Here is a 27863-nt window from a genome sequence, read left to right on the forward strand (position 1 = left end):
AATTTGTTTCTTGCAGCCAATTTCTGGTTTCACGGAGTTCCATTGATTGCTTTTCGTAATTTTTGTGTGCGTACATTATTCTTAGATATCTCCTCCAGGTTAAATTAACCTCCATATGTCATCTTACATTTTGCTATTAGGCTATACGAACCTTTTATCAATTTGTGTAACTTGGTCAGTATTGCATGTGAACTTTAGAAGATACAACCCATTAGCAAAAATAGGTAATTACCAAATGGGGTTTTGTGCCAGCAAAATAAGAATAATATCACTGGCAGTATTTTTATTATTATTTTTTGTAATGGGTTGTTAGCCCTGTTTTATGTTTACAGACACACAAGAGTACAGTGTACATAGAACTGAAGCTTCTAAAACTCTGCCTACACTATCAAACTAGTTTAAGTGTGATGTGCCCAAATATGGTAGGCCTATGGCTAAATATAGTAGTGATATGACATCATCATGTTCTTATATGGGCACATCACATTTTTTGTCACATAACGTTTGATAGTGTAGACAGAGCTTAACGTTATACAAACACACGTTTAAACACAGACAGGAAACCCGATTGAATCAATGCTTAACTCCTATTGGAAAAAAATGAGTGTAAACATAGCTTTTATTAATTGTGGAAAACATGTTTTTTTTTTGTCAAAATCTTTTCATTATTACTAATGTTTTAATCTGAGCCCATCATCAAATGGCCGAATATTTCGAAGATTCAAAGAATTGTTAACCTTTTACCACGCATGACTTTATTCTTCTTCGAACGTAGGCCTAACTACATACTCGGTAGCCTAGCCTACGTTTCAGCAACTAACTATATCTGACAATGTCCTTCTTCGTTATAACAATTTCTAGACTAGTGTAGATTGTAATATACTACCGATCAATAGAGCACTTCAAGTTTAATCTTTAATATCTTCTGTCACAATTTTACATACCAATCCATATTCCTTTGTGCTGTGATACAAGTGTTACAATGTGATTGGGAAAATAATGAAATGCATAGTTAGTGCATGGAAATTAAAGGAATGAACAGAAATATAAACAAAAGAGTGTTGTACATGAAGCATAAAGGAGTACACAGTTTGTACATAAAACATAAAGAAAATGCGCAGTATGTACATGAAACATAATGGAGTGCGCAGTGTGTACCTGCAACTTAATGGAGTGCGCAGTGTGTACCTGCAACTTATTTGAGTGCAGAGTGTGTACATGAAGCATAAATGAGTGCACAGTCCATACATGAAACATTACAGACAGTGCGCAGTCTATACATGAAATATAAAGGAGTGCGCAGTGTGTAACTGCAACTTAATGGAGTGTTCACTGTGTACATGAAACATAAAGGAGTGCGCAGTGTGTAACTGAAATTTAATTGAGTGCGTAGTGTGTACATGAAACATAAAGAAGTGCACAGATGAAACATTACAGGCAGTGCGCAGTGTATACATGGAAGATAAAGGAGTGCGCAGTGTGTACATAAAACATAAAGAAGTACGCAGTGTTTACATGAAACATACAGAAGTGCCTATTAATTAAAATATTGAGAAGTAAGAAAAATAAAAGAACGCGCAGTGAGTACATGAAAGATAAAGACATGCTCAATGAGTACACTAACAGTAAAAGCAAGTTGATGAGATAGCTTTATGCAAGTTTTATCTAAAAAGAAAATCTAGTGACAAATTTGATTCGCATTTAGCTACTGAAAAAGCCGCCACAGCATATTCCTACTCGTTACGCAACACTAACTACGCACTAAAGTTGATAGCACAGTATAAAATTACTATTACATACTACATTTGACACTATATATTCCTATTGGTATCTTTTTCGACACTTAAACTATTTGGTACTACCTAAATAGTATACGTAATTAACACGGTACACCAATCAATGTCTGAAATTCTTTTGAAAAATAGGCATGCTTATTGTATATTGTTATCCTGTTTTAGAATGTATTGAAAAGAAAATTAACTTATCAATACATATTTAATCTCACTAAAGAAACTTTTGTGCTGCTAAATACGAAAATCATAATAACAAATAAAACTAACTATATAAAAGGTTGTTTGAGTATAGGAACAGTATATACAATACATACATATATACCATGGTTAGCTTACCTTTGAAATCTGTAATTTAGAACTTCCTGACAGAATACAAGTCATTACATAACAAAGGAAGTGAGATGTAAATTCATGTTTCCAACTTTACTGATGATTGTTATACAGAATTTCTGTATAACAATCAAACTAAACTTGCTCCGTAGTCCAATTATTTTCGTTAAATCACGAACAATGTATTTGGAGTGATAACATTTAAATTGAAGTCACATAGAGAACTTTCGCTGTTTTTATGATCGTACCGCCATGATCTGAACAAAATTCAATAAGCATACGTTGTTTATAAAACAGTAGTAAAGTGCTGTTACTTTTCGAGGTGTTACCAGAGACAAACGATAGAATAACAGTTATCTGATTGGTCGTCATAAAGCACCTAATCAAAGTGGACGAATCTAGATACGGGTATTTCAAAGTAAAAATCACTGTTTGTGGATTAATTAATTTAATGTAATAAGAGTGCGTAAAGCCATTGCATTGAGAGCAATCTCCGCTACTTGAGAGAGACACAGCAGCCAGGAATTATGTCATTGTAGTGTTCAGATAAAAAGTAATCTATGATAACATCATTATATTTTGCAGATGCTGAATTCAATAGTTTTCTATTTAAACGTTTATATTTAACATTTTAAAAATAGTTGGGCTTAATTGAAAATCATTCACAAACATTTTTGCATATGAGAAAATAACTTAATAAAAACCACAATTTTACAACATTATGGGATAAACTCAATATGAATATAATGAATATAAGAGAATTTTAATTCAATTATGAAATAGGAAACTTCGATCGATATGATATTCTATGGAATGTTTCAAACATGGATAGTAAAATCTCAGAGTTCAACACTAATCGTATGATTATAAACGCATAATTTAATAAATGTTATTGATCTTGAATATTTTCTTGAACTTAAAATTAGATATAATCTGAAACCTTAAATGTAATTTTCTAAAAAAATGTTAGACCTATACTCTTCCTCCTTCGGCATGTTTCAGTCATACGTTTGTTTGAACGTGTACGATAAGTATCGAGTAAAATTTCAGTGAAAAGTCAATTGATTAAATAATTATTAATTAGCTAAAAATTACCAGCTGATATAATTGCTATACATGTACCACAGAACAGAATAACACACCTGAGTCTTTCTCATCCGCTTATCTAAGACAACATCCACGCTAAGCCCTTTCGTACTTACTTTTTTGAATGATTACAGAAACTGCGCGTATAATCCTCGACAACACTCATTAACCGACTAATTTCAAAATTCTGTCTCTTGGCAACATGTAATTAGAATGATTTAAATGGCGCGATGAGTGCGAAACATGTACTTGAAAACATCCGGGGATCTCGGAAAGTCACAGCTCAATCTGTGAATTACTTGGATAACAATCGAAAAAAGAGTTATTAAGATAAACCTATGACAGCGTGGAACGTGATGGAGGGCGCGAATATATGCAGACGATGTATCTGAATAGCATAAAGCACTCGGCACATGCATTTGATATACATCAATAAATAGCATCCAACAGTATACCGTATAATAGTATATCAAAATGAATCACTTTTTCTCATCATTCCTTGTAATAAAATTCTCCAAAAGTACATAATGTATGTGAGCGGCTCACATTATTTTTTATCTTCTTTTTCTACCTTAACCTCATAGAGAAAAATATAATTCAAGCGGCTTGGTGTCATAATCGTTCGTGCTGATAATAGTCACAATTTCAATTCAAAGAAACAATATCTTAGTGGATAAAAATCAGATCCAATGAGCAATTGAAATAACAGACGTTATATTTCCCAAAAAAATATATCGGCTCTAAAATGGTAATTTAAAGAGAAAACGAAATTAACTTCGGTTTATAGTAGCTCTTCTATATCTAATATAACCTAGCGACTGTGATTGATAGATCTTCAGTAACCGCGTGGATCATTCAGTGAAATAAATGAAGAACCTGTATTATCTTTAGTGATAATGTGACCCATATTCCATCGAACAAACACAGCATTATATTGATGAGTAATGGAATTGCTTTTTGTGCTAACCGAAAGTAGGCTTCTTTTTTTGTTTGGTTGATGAGCAGTTTGCTTTATAAAGTACTTTTATGTATATACTTGTTCATAAATTTCTCTGAAGATCCAGTTTCTGACATTGCAAACAGCAAAAATGTGTGAAAAGTCAAATTTCTAGCAGTTGAAATATATTGATTGAAGCATTTACTCTACAACCTTGTTTTATCCACATTTAATCAACGACGGGCCTATAAATATACGGAAATTATTACTTTTTGTAAGGGGAAAAAACTGAAACTCTTCTAGCAGAAAGAATGTTGTGAATGCACAGCCGCAAAAAAGACTACTAACAAACTTTCAAATTTGGTATCTGTAGGCCTATGTGTCTGCTATGTAATTATGGTTCTTCGACAGGCTTGACTTTAAACAAAGCAACTGATGAGGAAGTGTTCTTGCATTCCCCAGTCAAAAAAAGAGAATGAAAATACAATCCTGATGCCTAGCTCATATTATTTCCCCCGAGTCTCTGTTACTTCATTTCTTGTTTGCAAAGTTAATTGAATACATTTGCAATGTCACATTCGTTGCTGAAACAATCGGAAGAGCACGATCGTAAACGGGGGCCATACAGAGGATGTGGGGTTGGGGGAAGAGTGCAGATGTTGAATGTACAATATATCTTCCTTAGTACTTGGAAAGCAGAAGAGTATTTGTGCCATTTGTTATAGGAACAATTGTGGCAAGAAAGATAAAAGTGGGGAAAAGAAAAAAAAGGCATGTGTCCATATACAATGGAAAATCTTTGCTAGATAAGATTTTTCACGAGTTCCATCACTTTTTCTCTTGGTTATTGAACATTTATATTTTCAAGTGAATTGCATTTATACTTGAAGTATCCAATCAAAGCCATTAATGAGTGACGCGTCAATAGTGCGCTTCATCTCTTTGCTGTACTTCTTATTAACCCTTGATATAAAATACAATTTCCACTCATAATCTTCTGACTAAAGTCATTGCATTTTCACACCTACTTTCATCGGTAAAGATCGTATGATGAATTGACTATATGACAGATATGTAGTCAAATCAGAAAAAAGTGAACATTGAATTTATTTCCAATCTGTGTTGTATCTGCAATACAATATGTCTGTCCTTTCTTCTCTCGCTTCTATAGACATGTGGCCAGAATTGACATATTGTAAGATCAATCATTTTTAAACAATAGCCCTAGTACGGTAAATTAAATGTTGTTTTCTTTGATTGTTTTGATTCTTTTTCCCTATGATATTGATAGCCTATACGTTGTGTATATCTCATAAATAAATGGATAAAATGGAAAATACAATTGAACTGATCATTAAGTCATTTAAAATGGATAAAATTAAATGAACGTTGGCTGAACAAGTTTTGTTATAATGCTGAGATCATTAACAGTTATTTTGTACGTATTAAAACACACTACTGGGAATAGTATTCACGATTCAGCTGATTTCGTTGTTTCTCAAAAAATATTTTAACACATTCAACTAATAAGTTGAACTTCATTACTACAGAAAATAGAAAAAAAAAAGATATTGCATTTCATTTTGAATTTAAATTCATATTTATACTTAGTACATATACTATGTTCAACGATGATTTGATATAAGAATGTTCAAAATATATCATATTATGATAGAAATGTATACAATAAAATAATATTTAGAACGCGACACGCGACTACACAACCGTCAGGTCGCACAGAAAAAAAAAACATTCGCAAAATGGCAGTTAGTGTTTATTAAAGTACGAACATAGATAGCACTGTGTACTTTGCTTTTTATGCGTAGGAAGCTACAGACAATTACAATTAATAGTTAATAAATCTATTGTCTGTGACGAGGGGTGAATTTACTTTTATAACTGTCATTGAATATTGTTTGTATTCCAGACACATCTGAAAATAAGTTGTCTGTGTCGTAGAGGGGGTGCTTTAACCAGCTAGTTTATATTGCTCAATATTTAATATAAATTATTCGACAGTGTAAAATATAATATTATATACAAAATTATACTCGGATCATATTTTCGTCAGAAAGATGTTATATCAGGGCATTTTTTAATTTTTAAATAAATTGTACACTTTGATAACTCAATTTCACTTTCCCTGATATTAAATAATAAATACATATTGGCAATGTAAATAATTTGCAACATGTATTCTATGAAATACAAACAAATAATGTACATACCTAAGCACCTCCAATTCACTGAAATTTTACGCAATTGGGTAGAATGAGACACGGCCAGATACTTTGAGCATTTGCGCATTTATACGGCTTTTAGAATGGTTGTATGTAAAAAGGAATGTGTGTTTACAAACCGCTTCAAACTATGCCAAGAACATGTTTCCAACGGTCATTGCCCAAAAACAACCGATCAATTGCAGATCAATACGTGTTCACAGGCGACGTAAGGAACAGATGTATCGAAAAGGCCTATCCTCTGGCTAGGTTTCTAAAGATCGTCTGATATTTCCCGCCGACATTAAAAACGTACATAGTGCGAATAATAAGCGCGCTGTGAACTGCTTATAATTGCATAACACAAAATGTCAATCTCCCAGAATGCCTGTGGCTCATCAGAAGCATTGAGATGGATTTTACTCTTATTTGTGGCGTGTGTAAGATATTGCATGTTACGGTATTAGGCAATGGCATCGGTTCTATGAATCATGAACAATCATAATTTGACAAGATACATTAGTTCTATTTTTAGTTATACTAGGATTTCACTTGACATTCACACTAAGTAACGTATACTTCGAAATCTATATAGAATTTAAACATTTGGAATCAAGATGTTATTTTTCCAAATTATGAGTGGGCCTATTATAGTAGAACATCAGTCAGTCCTCCGTGTATAGACTGACTGTTCTTTTTACCAATTATCGACATGGAAATGTTATGTCATCTTATGAGTGGGAGCTAAACTTCTTAAATTGACTGAAGCCCATGGCATTAATAATGTATTACTCGTTTTGAATATTAGATATTTGAACTTGAAAAGCCATAAATTGTTATTGTATGCTACCAGGTAGGTAGGCCTATATTGAGGATAGCCAATTTGACGTTTAATCAGGCATTGTTAATGAACACTATCCATGGGCAGAATTGGTTTTCGTTACACCTATTCCACGGTTTTAGTTGATAATAAGGTTATTCCCAAGACCTCCACCCCGCCCACCCACTCCCTAAAATATCCATTAAACTTGAAGGCGTCCTCAGTGCGTCTCCTCCACACGTGTGCACAGCCGGAATACACGTTTCTCTCAACAACAAAATATTGTCAAGTTTGTATGATATACTAATGCATATTCGTTACATCCCAGTATCTATATACCGTACATTTAAATTTATTAGGGTAATCCTGGGTTTCTATCAAAAGGATTTAACGGTATTTTTATATGTTTTATGTTAGAATAATTACATGAAATTGAATAATCAATTACTGAGCTGAATGGAAGATACCAAAGTTATTTATATTTCTAATATAGACTGACAGTATTATTAATGGTATGAGACAATCTGTTTTGTACTGTATCGCATCTATACCTATATAAATACAAGGTAATTGCAAAATCAATAACTATAGTGATCTTAAGTCTATTAGTTATTATGATAACAACATAACATTTACGTTAAACATTTTCAATAGTAATTTATCTTTTTGATTACTTTCTTCATCACATCATTATCATCACAATGGCCGAATGGCTTCAAAGGTTGTTCAGGTAGCACTATGTATGGTCCAGTCACCAACCTATATCTCTAAACTTTATCTCCACGTATGGCGTTCTAATAAGTCCATTATCATAGCCGAATTGCAGGCGTCAGATGTGACACACATGCGATCCTGTATCACAGAATTATCCTATGATACACTGGACATAATTGCTCTATTGTTCAGCCATTCAAATTTCTCACGCGGATATTAAGCAGAAGCATTGGTTTAAACCCATGAACGTTTTCGCTGATTCACCGTATAGTTGATGCACACATATAATTCAATCGATATTATGAATTAATTTAATGAATATTGATGTAATATAATTTACGGACGCTCTATTCTGAAAATTGATTCGTGATTGTGTTTGACTCAATGAACTCATAATGGAGGCACGATTAAGAAAATATAATAGTTCAGTTTTAAAAATAGATTTTATTTTGTTAAGAATATACCTGGCGTTATTTGGTTATATAATATTAATTCATTGCTCTTGTATACAGATGTAGAAAACAGGAATTAAAATAGACACGCTGTATGTAAACAGTTAATATGCAGTGACAGTTATAATGATTTTCTTTACTGAAAAAAAATATACATACATATCAAGAACTGTCCATGCGCTTGAACAGATTTTGCTAGAATATGCCTATTTCTATAATTATTTAGAAATGTGCAGAGTATTATCCCAGATAATATTATGCAATCGTATATTTGAAATAATGACTTCAGTGAATTCTTTGTCTCTCTACGTTATTTCCTTCAGGAATTATCATTCATTTTGATTGTGAGTATTCTGAAGCAATAAGTACCTCGAGACTGAGTATAATAATTCATCTCGGTATTCAGTCATGAAGCAATCGACAACGGAATACAATGAAATATGGACCACATACTGGATCTAATCAGCAAGATGTAGTTAATTGAACTTCATAACCACAGGCTAACTAATATTTACTGTACCTCAAGCAAAGTGTTTAATTTCTTAATAACTAATATTGGTACTTGGCTGACGAAATAGATTTTTAACCTACTTTTAGTAAACAACCCTGTAATAGGTATTAACTTTGAATGAAATGTTACAAAATGGAAAATGTTAACAGTGGCGTCCTGGATTTCGAAAGAACTTCTTGTTTGATATCTAATCAAAGTTAATTCACGGATTTCTCTTGTTCTGTTACTTTATCCTGTTTAATATGTATAAACAATTTATGAGATGTTGTCTTTTAGTAAACGGTGATCGTTTAATAGAAGGTTATAACAATGCAGAGCATGATGAACCAACGTTCATTTTGCAGTATTTGTAAGAGTTTACATAGGAAATGGAGAATATTGAAACGACACCACTTAGGAACACTTAAATAAACGTGACTAGAACAATCAACATGTAAGAAATCAATTTCTTCAAAGATTCATTTTTTTGTTCCAGAAAACTAGGTTTCATGAGAAATAGGTTGTGTTTACTTCTTGCATTATGAACAAAATATGAAGACCGTAAACATACGTGTCTATATTACCGATTGTTGTATAAATTATCTAAAATGTGTTACCTTAATAAATGGTAATGAAATTTAATAGTGCGGCGGTATGTTGACAATGCGTGGCATAGACAATTAATACAGAGTTATTGGATTCTTTCGCTCTATACTAATGACTTGGTTATAGTGAAGAATACTGGTATCCATCGGTTACTCAGTACGATAGTTTTCGTCTTTTAAAATAGTTTGCCTTTAGTGGCAGATCTAAGATTTTGAAATAGGTAGAACCAAAGTTAAGTGCATGCGTATGGGAAGGGGAGACCGCCTCGGATCTGCTTATTAAGTCAGTATACTGAAATATATATTCTAAAATCCTCCTAACCTTATAAGGTTAGGAGGATTTTAGAATATTGTGGTGTTGGGGGAGTGGGGGTTGTCATGTTATGATTCAATGCGGAACATTGGTCAGCTCAGAAGAGTAAGTGTGAGAGTCGGGCTTAATTTGCTGTTCATGCTTTTACAATTGACAAAGTAAAATATTTTACCGACACAGCAATACAAAAGAGGGGTGGGAGAGTCACTAAAATCGATCGTCGCAAATCGAAAGCTCAGCTGCGAAAGCTCCATAATGCCGTTAAACATTGGACACTCGGTAATAAACGTTCTTGCGGCACTCAAACATAAATTAAAACGTATTGTTTATAAAATACAGAATTTGCAATTTGCTGTAGATATTGCTTATTTCTCGTGTGTATCGTTTGTATGTTTAAATTATTCATGGGAAGGTGTTTTACCGATTGTGTTCACATTAGTCGCTTCAATGTGTCTCTCCAACGCGTGAAATAATTCAATATCAACAAATATCCAACGACCGAGCGTCGATTCGTCTATAATTGTGCTAATTGATCGCGCGCAATATCAATTGCAACAGAATAGATATGAGCTCCGTTGGGGTTATTCATATTCGCAAATGAACGATTTTGACAGGTCATAATTCATAGCCAATATGTGGGGTTTTCAGTTGTTATACATTATATCACACCGATCAGTCGCTTTCGGTTTATCAATGTAATTAAGCTGCTATTAACAAACAATTTCTTAATCAAAACCATTACCATACAATTCGAAATTGTAACCTACACTATACATTCCAATAAAATGCATGTTTGTCTACAACATTAATATCTTTATGAACTGCACAAATTGAGTATACGATCCATACGAATTAACGCAGAGAAACGAAAACATATCTAAGACTAAGTGTCATGGTCTTTGTAGGGTTTTTTTCAACATAAAACTGTTCGTTAATTAGCCATGCTATTATTGAAACAAGTACAGTATGTTATATTTGTTGCACTTTGGAAAACAAGAAAACAACAATAAAGACCCTCAAATACAACGTCTTTCTGTGTGTCAAGAAGGAGATATACTAACTCATTGATGTCAAGTTTGGAGAGAAGTCCATCCTGAGTCGTCTCAAACGCTCCGTATGATACCGATCAACATACAATTTGATATTATTTATAAAACCAGGTCCTGATGGTTTTAATTTTAGATTTCTAAATAAAATTCATCTACAGGTATAAACACTATGTAAATAACTGTGAGATAAATTATTAATTCACAGAAAAGAAGGACTCAATAATTGTTTTGATGAATCAATGAGTCTACAATTGAAAGCATTCGTTATGCTCCAATGTGTTTACATTGCCATTGAATAATGTTTCAAAGTATATAAAAGCAGATATCACATACATCATTAATAATGACCAGGCATATTAATAGGAAAGGGCATTAAACCAAACGAACTATGTCGTGTATAAACAACAATTGCGTAAATAAATATGAGGGGTGAAAATTCTTGAACGTAGTTTCTGCATAATGCATACGCCCAAACCAGTGGAATAATACGCAAGCTAATTGACCACTCACAATCGATGGAACTGTCGCTTGTGATTGGTCAATTCGCTTGCGTTGTACAGCTTGCGCCCTTGCCTTGCGTCCTAGTTGGAATCAAGTTTAGTGGCACCATGTATGTGCACTTTTTACATGAGCAATGTTGAATTTTGTTTTGTTTTAAATTACTCTAGCATACATTGGTGTTGTGATAAAAAAAATTAATTGTTGGGCTCCAAACCATTATTTTAGACTACAACAACAACTATTTCAGATCAGGGAAATTCGTCTTTAGTCCTCCGTTTGCAAGATGTCAATAAGTCAATTATGGATTGAATAAGCGTAAATAACTGTATCGATTAAGGATCTAGTAACACTGATAAAATGACCTAAGAACAAACTTGATAATTAATTTCTTGCGTTTCTGCATACAAATTAAGGCTCTTGAAGTAACAGTAAACAGGCCTATACCTATTTATATAAGTTACTTACTTATCTTACAATAATAACAATAATCAATCTTATTCTGCTACAACTGCGTGCTTATAATTAATTTCATAATATAAGAATTGTCTAACATTATCATTTTTAAAATAAACCTTTATTTGACACAAAAACTGGTAATTCTTATATCGGCATCGAATTTCAATTTTAGATAACTGATTTGAATATGCTTTTGGTTCCTTATACAGATTTAGCAATAGACTTAACACATTAACACCTTATACTTTCTGCACACACAAAATTGACATGTACTTCACTGCACTCTAATAGTTACCCACATTTGTTTTATATAGGCCTACAATTACAAAAAAAATTAAATCTCCGATTTACTATAGTTCAGGAGTAAGAACATCTCAACCTCTGTTGAAAATATAAGATAATTAGAAAATAAGTATGCAGTTCCTACCTTAGTTAACCAACACAGCTGAGTTTGTCTTCTTATTTTCTCGATAATAATATTTCCTAAAGGTGAGATCATTCCAACACAAAATGGCAATAAGTGAAGATGAAATACCTTTAAATAGCAGCACAACACACGGTTGTTCAATTGCTCCGCCTTGTCTGCCTGCCTGCTACCTAGCCAATCTGTATGTTGTATGCACTATTTCCGATTGTGCTTCAATAACTTCACCTTTTGAAATTCGTGCATTAATTTTAATATTCTACAAACAACAATCAATAGTCAATCTCCCACCTGCTTTTGACTTGAACGCTTAGCGATGTCGAAGGACAATGCTTACTATTGGTTGTCTCAATAACAATTATAAGTTGAACTTGTCCGATTATTGACTAATAGTAGATCAAGTCAATGGCCAATAAACTGACTTTCCTCATGATATAAACAAATGGTTGATATTCTTATATAAATTTATTATTTACTTTAATATTCACGAGTGTGTATAAAATAGCTGAATGAAAGGTAACTTATCTCCAGCCTCACCTGTTGTTCCGTCTTATAATATATTAAGGAGGACACACAATAATGAGTACATTCTGCTTGAGGGATTAAGAAGAGTTAAACTCATATTTAACAAACTAAAAGTGTATATTATACCTTTTATCTCCCATCAACTCCAATTTCCTCGGCTTCTCGGTTGAAACCCGAAGTCTTTAACTGTTTCGGATGTTTTCTGTTGATTTCTCTTGTTGTCGTCTTCTTCCCGTTTGTTCCTCAGTGACACAGGGAGACTCGATTCACGATTCTTGATAATTTCGGGCTCCTACCTTCATATTTATGTATCTTAAATTTGATTAGTCATAATTGTTTATTTTTATTTCATTTTTTCCATTATTGTTCTAATTAAAAAGAAAGAAAAATGTTACATCGAACAAGAGATGTCACGGATAACAATCTTGAGTTCACAACATTTTGAAATAAATTAATTCCGAACAGAAGACAAGTATCTGAAATATTCAAATTAAATTATTGATGTCAAATATTTTATTCCTGAATCAGGTATTTGTTACACATATGTCTACCGTGTATTTTTGCCTGATGATTAATGACATAACCCAATTTTGTAATATTTAGCATTTGAAAATAGTATGTAATTGTGCAATTCCTAGAGTTTCAACAGTAAATATAAATAATGTTGCATGAATGACTGTGTTTGCTTAGCTTTTATCTCGAAGCGTACATACTCCGAGGCCATTATATGTATGTTTACCACTAGCTCGCTTTCACAAAGTGCAAACACAATTACTGTACTTTGCTATACATTAACGTGATTATCGTAACCAATAATAGTAACTTGTTCTACTTTCTAATAAAAGTATAAGTCTCATATCAAGTACAGTGCCGTTATATTAATGTAAGACTTTCTTTCTGTCAAATATTAAGTAATATTAAATAAATATCACATTTAAAGGGACAATTCTTACTTACATGATTCTACTTATGCTGAAAATGTTTTTAAAAAACATTTTGAAAATGTTGGAGAATGTATCATGTTTGTAGCGACTATTACAATGACCTGTTATCTGTTATACTGTCGAAGATACAGTGAAAAATGATATGGAAACATGTTATAGTTTATAGAGTTTAGTGCTGATGTACGGTAACGTTACATTATGAATCAAAGCACTAAACGTTGCCGACAATCATTTGTTTATAATTCTATTCACGTATTTAAAGCAAGTTTATAATATCTCTTTGATTTATTGTTTTTTTGTTTTATTTTATTATATATCTATATAATTATATTTATATCAAATGTAAATCAACCAACTAATGTTCATTTGTACATTGTTGTATAAATGACAATAAATACTATCGTATAAAAGCTCATCTTGAATTTATCAATTAATAGAATCTTTTTTGTCGCAATACACAACCTTGTAACCTTTCACAAGACCATTACCTCTTCTCTCCATTAGATTACATGACATACGGTCAAGTCAGACATATTTAACCAGTAGTAAGTTAAGAGGACATTAAGATAAGCAATTAACATTACCACACAGCGAATTGCAATTAGCTTTAGTATGTGAATTTAGCAATTATCTACTTTACCATGATTGCAGCCTTTGCGTAAATGTTTTTAAGTAGGTATGCTTTAATCTGTTCACTCACGCACCTTGCCTTTTATGAAAATGTAATGTTGATGAAAAATATACACAAATGAAATGGTTACAACCAGCGGGGAAAATGCCATAGGTGGCGCTAAACTAAATCATAACCACCGATATAAGAACATTTATTTCTCTTCGATGAACTGAAAACGAAACGAAGTTTAGAACCGATATACGAACATTTATTTGTATTCGTAAAACTTGACAGCAATTTAGAAAAATGCATTTATAAACTTTAAAAACGAAAAAAATGTAAAAAAACAACAAAAATGACATAGGTGGCGCTAAACTTTAAAATAAAAAAAACTAATAATTACAAAAGATACAAGAAACTTTATTTGTCTTAGTAAAGTACAAATAAATTTTGGTTGATTGAAAAACGACGAGTTTTAGGTGTACAGTAAAATTAAAAAGATTAATTAATTAATAAATTAATAACTTTATGATAACAGTGAAAGAAATATACATATCATAGGCCAAGGAACGTTGAGAAAGTTCGATAAAGCTCCATCACTACATTGTGTATAGGACATGCCAATTAATTAATTTACATTTCTGGAGACTCAGTTTTCAGTAAAAAATTATTATATATCATAATATGAACCAATCAACCAACACGGTACTATTTCTTTTCCGTTCCTGTTGTTTGTATTGCATATTGTAGACTTGTTTGTAGACGTGCCTATTGTCACATTATACATTCTGGTTTGTTCCGGTTTCATATATAACGGAATTATATTAACAATATACCTAAATCCATGGTTTACTATAGATCAATACAATACAAAACATAACTGCATGCACCATGGATTATGAAGAAACGCTGTAGGAACATTGTTCCCCTCGATGTCCTTATTTACGTTGTGTAGGCCTATCTGACATTTTTTCTTGCTGAATTAAAGACCTTCAATAGTTTCAATCGACTATACTGTATATTATTATAGTATATATTAATTAGCGGTTATTACCGATGATGAATTTGTCTGTTTATCTGGTATTTATTGTGGCCGTTTTGGCACAAATAGGTGTTGGACTAGGCTCACATCAAGGTAAGTCTGATCAAACACACTATATGCCCTAAAGGACCGTCCTCCTTTTAGGTAGGCCTAAATCTGTATAACACTGTGGTTGATAAAAATTAGGATGATGATGACTGAGATAAGTGCGAGAAAAAAAACAACAAACTGCATAACTATATATTAATAATTGTTTATATTTTCTTTTAAAAGATGTTAAAGTATTTGACAATTTAAGATTAAAGTGCATGATGTTCCATAAGGTACATAGTAAATATGTTCTACGAATGTAATAGAATACTATTAGAATTATAGAAAATTAGACTATTATTATAGGAATGCAATTTGACAAATAAATGAAAAGAATGATTTACATTTTGGAGGAAGCTGGTTATTATTATAAATACGTAGTGATGAGAAAACTATAAAAACAAGAGTCACAAAGAAAGTTTTTTTTAGTAGATAGTGAGACGCACTCATTTATGGTGCAGTCATATCAACCATGATGATTAGGCAGAAATCGTTTCTCTTTTGTTGCAAATTTCGTCCATATTTTGGCATGCAGTAATTATAGGTTCGAAAGGCGCGTGATCTATGAGATTGGCTTTAATACATCAATGTTAAAAAATAGAGATTGTTAGGATTGCATGTTGAACAGTATGTTCGTTGCAGTTCAATTATTTATACTGCGCCGAACTCCGCCATATTGTAGAAGTGCAACCTTGGTGGATTGATCAAGCTTCCCTGTTTATTATCCGTAAAACCACTGTATGAGACGAATAACATCATGTGTAATATGATAATACTAATAATAATAGATGTTACAGTTACATTATCGTAAACAGGATACTTTACATAAAGGCCTATACATAAGAAAATAATTTAAAAGCCTTATAGTTAATCCTTTGATCGTTCTGGCGGTGATTCGGCCGTAAAGAAGAAAAGCATTTTGGCATACATGGCGTGTCACACCTATCTTTGATCTGCTAAAACTTATTAAAGCGTATGTTTTTTCCAAGGTGGGTACAGAAACTCGTATTGTTAATTCTTTTTTTAATTAGATGATAATGCAAATAATTACCATAGTTTCATGTTTCGAAACAAATCACGTAAACGCTACGTAAAAAGAAAACAATAACGTGCGGCGGATTGTTGTACATTAACCGTGGTTTCGCTCGCGTAAGAAAAGTGGTACAAGCTATGCGTTTATAATATAATAATCAACGCTAAACATCAAGCTAAACGCGTAAAAGTGGGTAGGCCCTACACGCTATGCGTTTATAATGTAACACCGTTTCTAAAGTGTAGAGACTTGTGATAAGTCATGGAGCAATAATATGATATAAGGTGGTAGGTGCATCGAGATATTTCTATTTTACATTCTTTTCTGTTCTTTTAGGCAATTATAGACCTACACAGTCGGCCCAGAGATGGTATCCCCGTACAACAGAATACTTTGTTGATAATTATTGGGGAAGAGAACCTTCAATCAATTCGATGGCTGGCACCTTGGATCCGTACAGAACACAGAGAAAACAATCTTATGGTTGGTACAATCGCGTCCACAGTTACTATGGCTTTCAAACTACCGAAGAGGCATTTAAACCATATCAGAGATTTTACTCATCGAAACCTAATTATGGCTTTGAAACTACCGAAGAACCATTTAATCCATATGAGAGATTTTATCCATCGAAACCTAGTTATGGCTTTGAAACTACCGAACAGCCGGTTAATCTATATAATTCGATCCCGAACAAGGAAGATAAAAAGGAGAATGAAGAACAAGCATATTACAAGGTATAGCCCTATATTTATCATTCTAGATAATATAAGGCTACATTGTATTTTGGGTTTTTTTAAACACGTTCTAAAAAGAATTCTAGTATCTCAGGGAGAATAAACAACCCCTCAGCCACGAAACATCCTCCACACAACCACAACAATCCAACCCCCCCCCCCCACCCCTCCAACCCCACTTCCTTCTTGAAGGATTAGCTCCTAAGCCTATACCGAATCTTCTACCGTCTTTGTGCGCTTCTAATACTGTATCTGTTTGAATTGTTTTTATTTATTTCCAGACGATTGTATACACACGATGGCAAACCATACATCCACAAATTAGACCACAAGAAACTGCTGTCTATTGTCTGTTATATTGCATTACGGCAGGAGTTACATTTCTATTATTCTATGCTGTTTATACACACTGTTACCGAAGAAAACAGAGGGTAAGTAATAAATTTGAATTGAGATGGCGTTTTATTTGGCAAGATCCCAAATGTATTAGACCTCCTTGCTTATGATTGCTTGCTTTGAAACAAATTGGTGACGTCATAAAAACTTATTAACATTTCTAGTTATTTGCCGAAATGTTACAACGGTCTTTTTGAGTTTGTTTAGTTATATAATATATGCCTTTTTTTTTAAATGAAATTTCAAAGTAAAAAAATTATTGTGTTAAGTGGTAAGTCAATTGTGACAATCAGTAAAACAAACAAGAACCCAACCGATTTTGTAATCACTACAAATAGGCTAATATAGCTAGTTAAATAAAACATCTTCCATAATGTCAAGATAATAACGAAAAAAATAATTTCTTATTATTTATCATTTATTAGATTATAAACGTACAGAGTGGTAACAAGTTGAAGGCTGAATTATACCGTGACGTCGAAGCCAAAACATACGAAATCGAACCAATAATGGGAAAGACCGCAATGGTGTACTAGTTGCTGAGAAGAGCCAACGGAACCTAAAGCGATGAGCACATCCTATTGCTGCTTTATGTCATCGATTATGTTTTAAATATGTAAGATAGATGGTGCAGGTTGGAATTTCGTCGGAAATTTCATTACGCAGATTCTTTTTGTCGATTTTAAGCTCTGTCCACACTAACAAACTTACGTGACAAACAAAATGTGATGTACCATACCCATGGACATGATGATGCCATATCACTACCATTATTTGGGCGGATTACACTTTTTTTTGTCAAACTAATTTGATAGTTAGACAAAGCTTAATATTCAGTGCAAAAAACGAAAAAAAGAACATTAATACTCAGATGTTTGCTTCTTATTACGGTACTATACTGTTTGAATTTAAGCAATATAGAACGCTAAAACAATACTTACTATGTAAGAGTAATTTGTGTTTGTATATATACAGGATCTTTTCAAGAGAGTTAATGCTTCTTTTCCTTTCAAATTGTCTTTGAAATGCATAGCTAGCTTTATTTGTTTTATGAAAGAGTTGGAGTTGCGGTTTGTCTTGAAATGTTCTGGACAATCTTGCGCATGTGCAAATATACGATTTTATATAATCTCATAGAGCAAATAGGAGCATATAAATATGAGCTACATTACTACACAATACTTAGAACAGCCATTCTATTGTTGTCTTCTTTTTTTATTGTAGGCCTAGTTTGTAAAACATGTATAGCATATTTGATCATATACGGTAGGCCTACTAACTGATTTTAAATAAAATGTCATGTTTTTCATAAATGCAAACCTAGCCTAAATGTGTTGATTACTTGATAACAAATTACATCATTATAATTATCACCGCGTAACTTAGGGGGTGTTCACAAGTACGGCGTAAGGCTGGCAGTGGCGCAACTCACGCCACGTCCGTGACTTTATTAACGACAGCTACATACCCCATCTAACGCTACGGATTTAACTCCAGCGTCACTTGAATAGTTTTGACCATATTTCGAGATATTTACCGATTACTGCATGTTTCTTAATGTAAGCAGGCCCTATTGTAAATTGCTGATATAAAACAAGCTCAGCTGCTCTTCGATCTGAAAGCGCATTTAAATTATACTATAGTTTTATTGACTATTATACCAAAAGTCTCTGCTTTAAATAATGGCTAAAAGCGTGACGAAAAGAGTGACTTTTGGGAAATATTTTAACTCAGAAGAAATTGGAAATAAAGCGCTGATAATAATTAAGATGGCCGTATTTCAAGAAATGGTAAAAAAAATCAGTGTAACATCTAAAACGCCGCCGTTCCACAACCTATTGGTCGCGACCCAATGTTTGGGTCGTGAAAAAAATTTGATGGGTCACGAAATTGTTTCCGATACTGAGACTTTTGATCAATTTATACACTGATCTATATGTGAAACGTTCTCAGTTTTGTAGAATCAACAACACTGATTACATTTTACATCTCTACAGTTTTTCCCTGTGTTGACGTGCGGCGAGTCCGTAGCGACACACAATTGGACGCTTTTGACGCATGGTTGGTTGTTAATATACAAGTGGGGAATCCCCTTTAAGGACGTGGATTTAATAACCTACCAACTGGTTCTACGACGCTATTTTTCTGTAGTTTGCAAAGGAGTTTGTAACTTGACTGAAAAATTGCGAACTTTGATGTACCGGCGGTGGGAACTTTGACAATGAACATTGGAATAATAGAAAGAACTATATAAACAGGTACATCCCAAATTACACTCATATCGTCGATGTTGTTCAGGCCTTTATGGTTTGAGAGAACTCCTTGACGTTACATTGAACACAAATGTGTTTATCGGCGGAAAAAGTAGCTGGCTATTTGCGAGCGCGATATTATTAGAGTGTCATTTCCGGCCAACTAGAGGTGCCATTTATCATAATTTTTACGTGCGAGAGTACCATTTCCAGTCAGGTGTGTCATTTAACAACATTCGCTTCGCCTATGGCCCCATTAGGCCTAATAGAGATTACTATAACAACAGTGATTATGTATGCATCATGACTATGTATTAATATGACTGTAGAAATCGCAAAGATAGCTTACCTATTTCCTAAATTAACTTAACTGTCTCAATATCTTTCAAAATAAATAAAAAAAATATTTATTTCATTAAAAAAAAATCCGCAGGGTTTTGAACCCAAGCTAACTCTTAGAGTATTCGAACAGAGCATTACTTGTCACGCCACTAAGTACATGACTGAGCAGCTGACAATAGTCTACGTGTAGGCCTACGTACTTCATCTTACGTAATTCATCGCTACGTCATAAATATATTGTGTTTCTGTAAGATCAAACACGCAATGTTGGGTCGCGAAAATTCCCAAAATAGGATCATGGGGTCGTGGTCAAAAAAGGTTGCGGAACGCTGATCTAAAATAGAGACTCTTGGATAGTACTTTAAAGATACTTGGACTTTATGCAGCTTAGTCGATTTCTTATAAAAAAATAATGACAGTTTTTAGTCCTAGCTCACTATGTCGGTCGGTTGGTCGGTAAACACTAACTTGAGCACGCGAATGCAGCCATTTATATCGCCTTGTTGAATGGATTGGTACAAACAATTTCAGGGTTTTTACAACACACTAAACTAATATTTTCATTGTTTATAATATAGGGCAATGTGCTTTGTTCATTTATAAGATGTATATCTTGTTTTTATAACTTCCTTGTGTGACGGTGTAGGCGATCGTTAGTGAATTAATGCATGAGGCCTATTATAGTTCACTATATTATCTGTATGATTATAAGTAGTTTTAACCGTACAGTAGGCCTAAGCTACATTATTAAATTTTATTACCGATGATGAATTTGCTTTACTTGATATTTATTGTTGCCATTTCGAAAACTGGGATAGCATTCCATTTAGCTCGGGCCCGAGGAGCTCAAGGTAGGTGTATTTTTTATCCGTGTAATAATGATAGTCAATATTTAATTACTTTCTCCATTTTAGTAGTCTGCCTCTGTTGGTACTGGTACTATAGTATTGACATGGCGAACACTAGGCACCAATAAGGTGTAGTTAAATGTGTGGTATAAGTAAAATTAGTCAGCTCAATGAAATGAATATTTTAATTGATAGTTATAAATTAAAACTATACATAAAGCGCTGTTTTTGCGGGTGTTTTCTTGGGTAGGTGGCGGGTTGTGGTTTGTGTTTTTGTGAGGAAGGCCTACTCGTTTTCTTTTTTGCAGAAACAATTTAATGTGTTATATTTCCTAATATCAATATTTCCAACGTTAGGAGAGATGGTGCATAATAAAAAATTATTAAAATAAAATTAAATAAACATTTTAATAATATATAGGATCCAACAAAACAATAGTGGATTATTGTCTGTTAAAATGGCAGAATTTTTAAGGACAGTTGTATTTGGTTCTCATTTAGGTAGCCGGCCTACGAGGCCTACACATTACAGGCCTAGAATGTATCAAGTAACAGCAGAACCGGATTACTTTGGTAGGCCTAATTGGGAAAGTGAAAAAAAAAGAACCTGTCGAGTCAAAGTCAGTTTATATAGGCCTAGGCCTGTCAATTGAAGAACAGGCCGAGAGAAACCCATACCATCGTCGTTACAATCGAATCCACAGTTACAATTATGTAACTACCGAACAGCCGTATATTTACAATGACTGGCAAGAGTACATAGAAAAGAGAAAACAAGCTTACAAGGTTTATATCACATCATTGGTTCATGTAATGAACAAATTAGTTTCACTCCACAAAAGACTACATTGTGTTCACAATCTTTTTGGATCAATCTCAGTTCTTATTAATTCTGTTTTTATTACAATAGGCCTATAGAATAATAAGTAATAATTATATAATAATAATAATAATAATAATAGCTCCATGATAATAACATCAGACATTGTGATTTTACAGTGCTATTTCATAAAGATCAGATTGGAATAGATTTTTACCCAAGGGTCACATCATATTGGCTGGAATGGAATGTACATTAATACTCGTCTAAACTTTGGTTGAGAAACACTTACTAATTATAATATTATATTTAATATATTATCTAAAATATTAGTTTAATACCTATGGACAATGATGCTGTATCTGTGTTTTGATCCTTGCTCTAAAAATCAGTTTTGTCCGCGAGAGCGAGAACAAAAAGTTCCTGTAATACCGTTCAATGAGGGTCTAGTGTGTGAACACAATGTTATGCCCAAAACAAACTAAACTCCTTTTCAGATCATATCCGCGTCTTATGATTGATTTACCGTTGCATCAAAATGTTGTGTTATAATTATACTTCTAGACGGACGGATGTATATCCACAATGGCCAACCCCACTTCCACCAACCAGCACCAACCATGGATTCAACAGATACATATTTTGTCCAAGTTGTTATCTGTTATCTAATATGTTGTACTGCTATCGTATCTTGTATTGCTGGTTATAACAGTTTCTTAAGAAGACCAAGGGTAAATAATACATTTTATTTGATATGATTATGTGTATAACAAAAGGACAAATTATAGTACAGTGCCTATATTACTACGCCTATAGGCCTATACTCCGTTTTTTTCTGTTTAGTAAGACACTTTATTTAATTTGTTAAAACCATTTTTTTTTTAAGTTTAGTATATGAAAAAATAAATTAGCAGTTGTTTTTATTCATAAACTTCTGTTTTTTAAAATAAATTTAAAAGTTAAACAATTAAGGATAATGATTAAACATATTTTTTTTTTCTTACACATACAGAGTGGTAACAAGGCTGATGTGACATCATCGAAGCCAAAACTTACAAACACCACCATGAAGATGATAAATAAATTAATACAACAAATTAATTGAATAATTTGTGTTCTTATTATCAAAATGCCTAGGGTCTATAGTGTATATTTTATTATTATGGATCATTTATATGCTCCCATGTAACATTGTTAGATCCCCAGTAAACAGTGTACCGGTAACGTACCAACAATGATAGGCTTTGCTACTTATGCGAAGTAAGACATATGAAATTATTATGGGTAACCACTCATCCATGCGCATGCATCATTGTGTTTGGTCTTTTGAAATGAGGGCGTACGGTAACGATCTAGATTAATCTGAGTTACTAACACGTCACAGAATCAGACAATAAATACATTTTGCATAACAATACCTTCTACGTGTAGATAATTACAGTTCAATGTATTTAGTAACGCAATTGAAATGTAAATAGGTACAATCGTTAGTGTTGCTGCATGTTGACGTTATATGGGCGTAAGGTTTAGTAACCTTTGAATTAGAGGCCTATTGATATAGGCCAACACTATTAATTGTTGTTAATATTCGTGTATATTATACGAAGTGTAGATTAGTACCATGAAGTCAGTTCAAGTTACGTTTATTGTTGCGGTTTTAACCCAAATTGTATTTGGTGTTCCACTGTTGCATCGTGTGAATAGACAGATTGAAGGTAAGGTTTCCTCTCATTTTAGTGTTACATCATGGGTGGAGGGAGGGGATTCAGTCACTAACGTAATAGACATATCGTCGTTTGAAATAAAACGACATTATAACTAAAATTCGGCAAATACAGTAGGCCCTAAGTCACAGCAAAATCTTTATTTTGTATGAATTGTATAGTCAGTCACGCGAGAAAAAAAAACGATGGCAGCTTTATTTTTGTTGCTTTAAATCGTCTATTCATTTAGATTATACATTTACATTATACATGTACATGGTGTACAGAATTACCGTCCCTCCAGTCCCATCATCGTTATGGTGTACCGTTCCCCAAATACGATAAAAATTCTCATTCTTAAGCTTGTCCACCTAAACTGGAACAAATAGGGACGTAATATACAGTAGGCCTACATACGTGTCTTCTATACATAATCTATAGTGCAATCTTTTGTATTCTAAGACTAATTCAACGGATTTTAATGCAAATATATAAATACTGACGTACCGTATACTTATTTAAAAACGTTTCACTTTGGAGCCATTGATACCTTGCCCACCTTTCCTGGCAGTGGTTTCCGTTCATGTTATGAATGATTGTTTTTAAATATTCATTTCAAATTGTAACTTATTTTTCTTTAGATGGTGGGGTTAATCAGAAGGTAGACCTAGAAGTAGAAGACAATGCAATAGCAGCAGGACAAAATGAGCTAACCAATAGAGAAAATGAGGATAATCCTCCGAATGCAAACGATGTGCCTCCAGTGAATCCTGAAGTACCCGTTGCTCCTAACAATTCTCCGGACAATATGGCGCCTAGCTATGAAAAACCTGTTATGCCAGAAGCCGAACAAAGAGAAAACAACAACGAAAATGCAGAAAACCCTCAAGTAGATAATAAGGAAATAGTTGCCAACGATGGCACAGAAGTGCTGCATGGCGTTGACAATTCTCCGTATAGAAAGTATGATATGGCTCCTGGTTATGAAAGAAACCCAGTCACTGAATCCCCTCAACTTCCTGTCGAGACAGGGGCACCGGGTCAATACGCACTTCCTCAAAACCCAGAATCACCTCAAATTCCTGTCGAGGCAGGGTCACCAGATCAGTACGCACCTCCTCAAAACCCAGAATCCCCTCAACTTCCTGTCGAGGCAGGGTCACCATATCAGTACGCACCTCCTCAAAACCCAGAATCACCTCAACTTCCTGTCGAGGCAGGGTCACCAGATCAGTACGCACTTCCTCAAAACCCAGTATCACCTCAACTTCCTGTCGATGCAGGGTCACCAGATCAGTATGCACCTCCTCAAAACCCAGTATCCCCTCAACTTCCTGTCGAGGCAGGGTCACCAGATCAGTACGCACCTCCTCAAAACCCAGAATCACCTCAACTTCCTGTCGAGGCAGGGTCACCAGATCAATACGCACCTCCTCAAAACCCGCAATACCCTCAACTACCTGTCGAGACAGGGTCACCAGATCAGTACGCACCTCCTCAAAACCCAGAATCACCTCAACTTCCTGTCGAGACAGGGTCACCATATCAGTACGCACCTCCTCAAAACCCAGAATCACCTAAACTTCCTGTCGAGGCAGGGTCACCAGATCAGTACGCACCTCCTCAAAACCCAGAATCACCTCAACTACCTGTCGAGACAGGGTCACCATATCAGTACGCGCCTCCTCAAAACCCAGCGTCACCTCAACTTCCTGTCGAGGCAGGGTCACCAGATCAATACGCACCTCCTCAAAACCCAGAATCACCTCAACTACCTGTCGAGACAGGGTCACCATATCAGTACGCACCTCCTCAAAACCCAGAATCACCTCAACTTCCTGTCGAGGCAGGGTCACCAAATCAATACGCACCTCCTCAAAACCCAGAATCACCTCAACTACCTGTCGAGACAGGGTCACCATATCAGTACGCACCTCCTCAAAACCCAGAATCACCTCAACTTCCTGTCGACACAGGGTCACCAGATCAGTACGCACCTCCTCAAAACTCAGAATCCCCTCAACTTCCTGTCGAGACAGGATTGTCTCCGAATCAATATGCTCCAAATGCACCGCCCACAGGTGCACCAGTAGTAAATATTACCGAAATTGTTAATGTTTCAACCCCAACCGAAACTCCTGACTACTATGGCTGGCCAGATAGTTATAATCCTCCAAATAACGACCTGTATCCAGATCAATACTATGCTTATGACAAAGACGATTCCAATTATATTTCTTTCAATAATCCCGAGGGCTGGAAAGAAGACCAGGAGGCCCAGTCACCACCTGAAGATTCTTTTGATACATTTGACTGGTTAAGTGATAGCAAAGACGAAGAACCCTTTGATCCATACGAAAGCATTGATGATGAAAGTTACGAAAACTTGCTGAAACAAGAGGTAGAAGAATTTGGAAATATTGGCAGCAGCTTCTATGAAACAAAGCAAGAGTCTCCTTCTGATCGACTACAGGTATAATATAGAACAGTCCCTTTTCTTCATGGATGACAATGTTGATGTGTTTAACACCATATAACTTCCCAATATTATAAAGGTCTCCATATAAAATAAAACATTAACTCTTTTTAGTAATACTAATTTTAAACACTGCAAAATCATGTCCAATTCTACCCAAGAAAACTTATAGTTATAAGAAAATGTATATGAATGATATATTTTGTTTTCTACCTTCTCCCCCTACCTAATTACAATGCAGTTAGGACATATAAGCTCAGTTAAATTTGACATTTTGTTACCCTTCCTAGACCCGCCATTGATTTAGACCCATACTCATTATTTAGACCTCATCCTAACGTTAAGTGTCTATTTCCTTTTCTTCTTACAGCCACAGAACGTGTACACACAATGGCATGAGTTAAATAGCTCACAAGCCACAATAAATCCACAAGCAGCTAACAATATTCTGCTATATTGTATTCCGGCCATACTATTTACACTTATTTTGTATATTGGTTATACGAATTATGTCCGAAAACCTAAGGTAAATTTTCAGATTGTTGTTAATGTAGGCTAAGTTACATAATAAATATAAAGAATTTGTGTTGGAATGGGTAAATAATAACTAAGCCTGTACGCGCTCTTGACGTCATGAGTTCCAAAATGTTTGTCTTGATTCAATGTACAACTTATTTGTTTTTATTCATTTTTTTTATCTTAAATTTTGTGTCCCAATGTTTTTACATACCTACAAACATACACTCTTGCATTTAATTTGATTCAATTTAACAATCGCAGCCAAAGGCTGAATTCTATAGAATTGGTAAAGTACATGTTTGAAACCACTGAATTGTAGCAAAAAGGAAAATTAACAGTGTTAGAAAATCTGTTTTAGTTTTATCGTGTGAACGCAAGTAGTACTTTTTTAACATTAAATCGCCACGTTCTGTATTGTGTCAAGAATACACATAAAGTGGAATGCCTTGTTGCATTCAATTTTTATATATTTTTGTTTTCATTAATTTCATCTCTTATTTCGGAAAAAAATAATACAGCGCACAAAATTCTCCATAGTTCAAGAACAAATTAGTTTAGTACTATGAGTTCTTAGATTAAATTATGTTTCCACAATGATCAATGAATGAATAGAAAAACGTCACTACCCAGTGTATTCAAGTCTCCCCCAGTAATAACCGATTAACCAGTAAGCATTCATTCATTCGTTTAGATTGTAGGCGTACCAAGTGGTAACAACTGGAGGGCAGATTACCGTGATATCGAAGCCAAAAGTAAAGAAATTGAACCAATGTTGAGGAAAGCGCATGAGGTCTATTAGTTTGATATCTGTGGAGTAAACAAAAACGATTTGTCCCAGCATTTGGAAAAGAATAAGGAACTCTTAAGTGGACATGTGTTTTGATAAAACTCAACACCCAATAATTTCTTTTTATCAAATGTGTATATTTATATTTAAGCCTATGGAAAAATTATTATCAAATTATTCAGTCCATCCAATGCAGATCTCTCTCATTATACTTACTGTTACAAGCTGTTACATTTATAATTGTAATTACTACTCTGTGGAGTAGCTTTGGCCTTGAGTTGAGAATTGGTCAGATGTTTGCCCTACTGACGAAAAGGAGGAGGGAGGGACTAACCTATCTGAATAATTTGGTATACTGTTGTATTTCGGACGATTCTGTATTTATTGTACATGGTTGTTTTTTTTATTTATTGTCTTATCTTTAGTTAAGATTTAAAATTTTATTTTACTTTTTAGATATATTTATCATTATGTTCTTGACGTCCAAAACGTAACGCATGGTGTTTTCATAGTAATTATTATTTGGGGAAATTTATTAGACTGGTGT

The 27863-nt window shown here is 33.9% G+C and overlaps 2 protein-coding genes across 2 annotated transcripts; both read left to right on the forward strand.

Moving 5' to 3' along the window:
- Positions 1 to 15145: 15145 nt before the first annotated feature.
- On the forward strand, positions 15146 to 18897 carry LOC140051373 (uncharacterized). The gene is made up of 4 exons (XM_072096565.1): positions 15146 to 15406; positions 16773 to 17173; positions 17455 to 17604; positions 17995 to 18897. Exons 1-4 carry the CDS (start codon positions 15328 to 15330, stop codon positions 18103 to 18105), a joined length of 741 nt encoding a protein of 246 aa, XP_071952666.1. The 5' UTR covers positions 15146 to 15327; the 3' UTR covers positions 18106 to 18897.
- A 1908-nt stretch (positions 18898 to 20805) lies between these two features.
- On the forward strand, positions 20806 to 27519 carry LOC140051716 (uncharacterized). Its single transcript, XM_072097011.1, has 7 exons — positions 20806 to 21014; positions 21513 to 21797; positions 22396 to 22562; positions 22844 to 23546; positions 24176 to 26007; positions 26381 to 26536; positions 27221 to 27519. Exons 4-7 carry the CDS (start codon positions 23453 to 23455, stop codon positions 27326 to 27328), a joined length of 2190 nt encoding a protein of 729 aa, XP_071953112.1. The 5' UTR covers positions 20806 to 21014; positions 21513 to 21797; positions 22396 to 22562; positions 22844 to 23452; the 3' UTR covers positions 27329 to 27519.
- Positions 27520 to 27863: the final 344 nt, after the last annotated feature.

The sequence above is a fragment of the Antedon mediterranea genome, chromosome 6 (assembly GCF_964355755.1).
Source record: "Antedon mediterranea chromosome 6, ecAntMedi1.1, whole genome shotgun sequence".
Classification (NCBI taxonomy): domain Eukaryota; kingdom Metazoa; phylum Echinodermata; class Crinoidea; order Comatulida; family Antedonidae; genus Antedon; species Antedon mediterranea.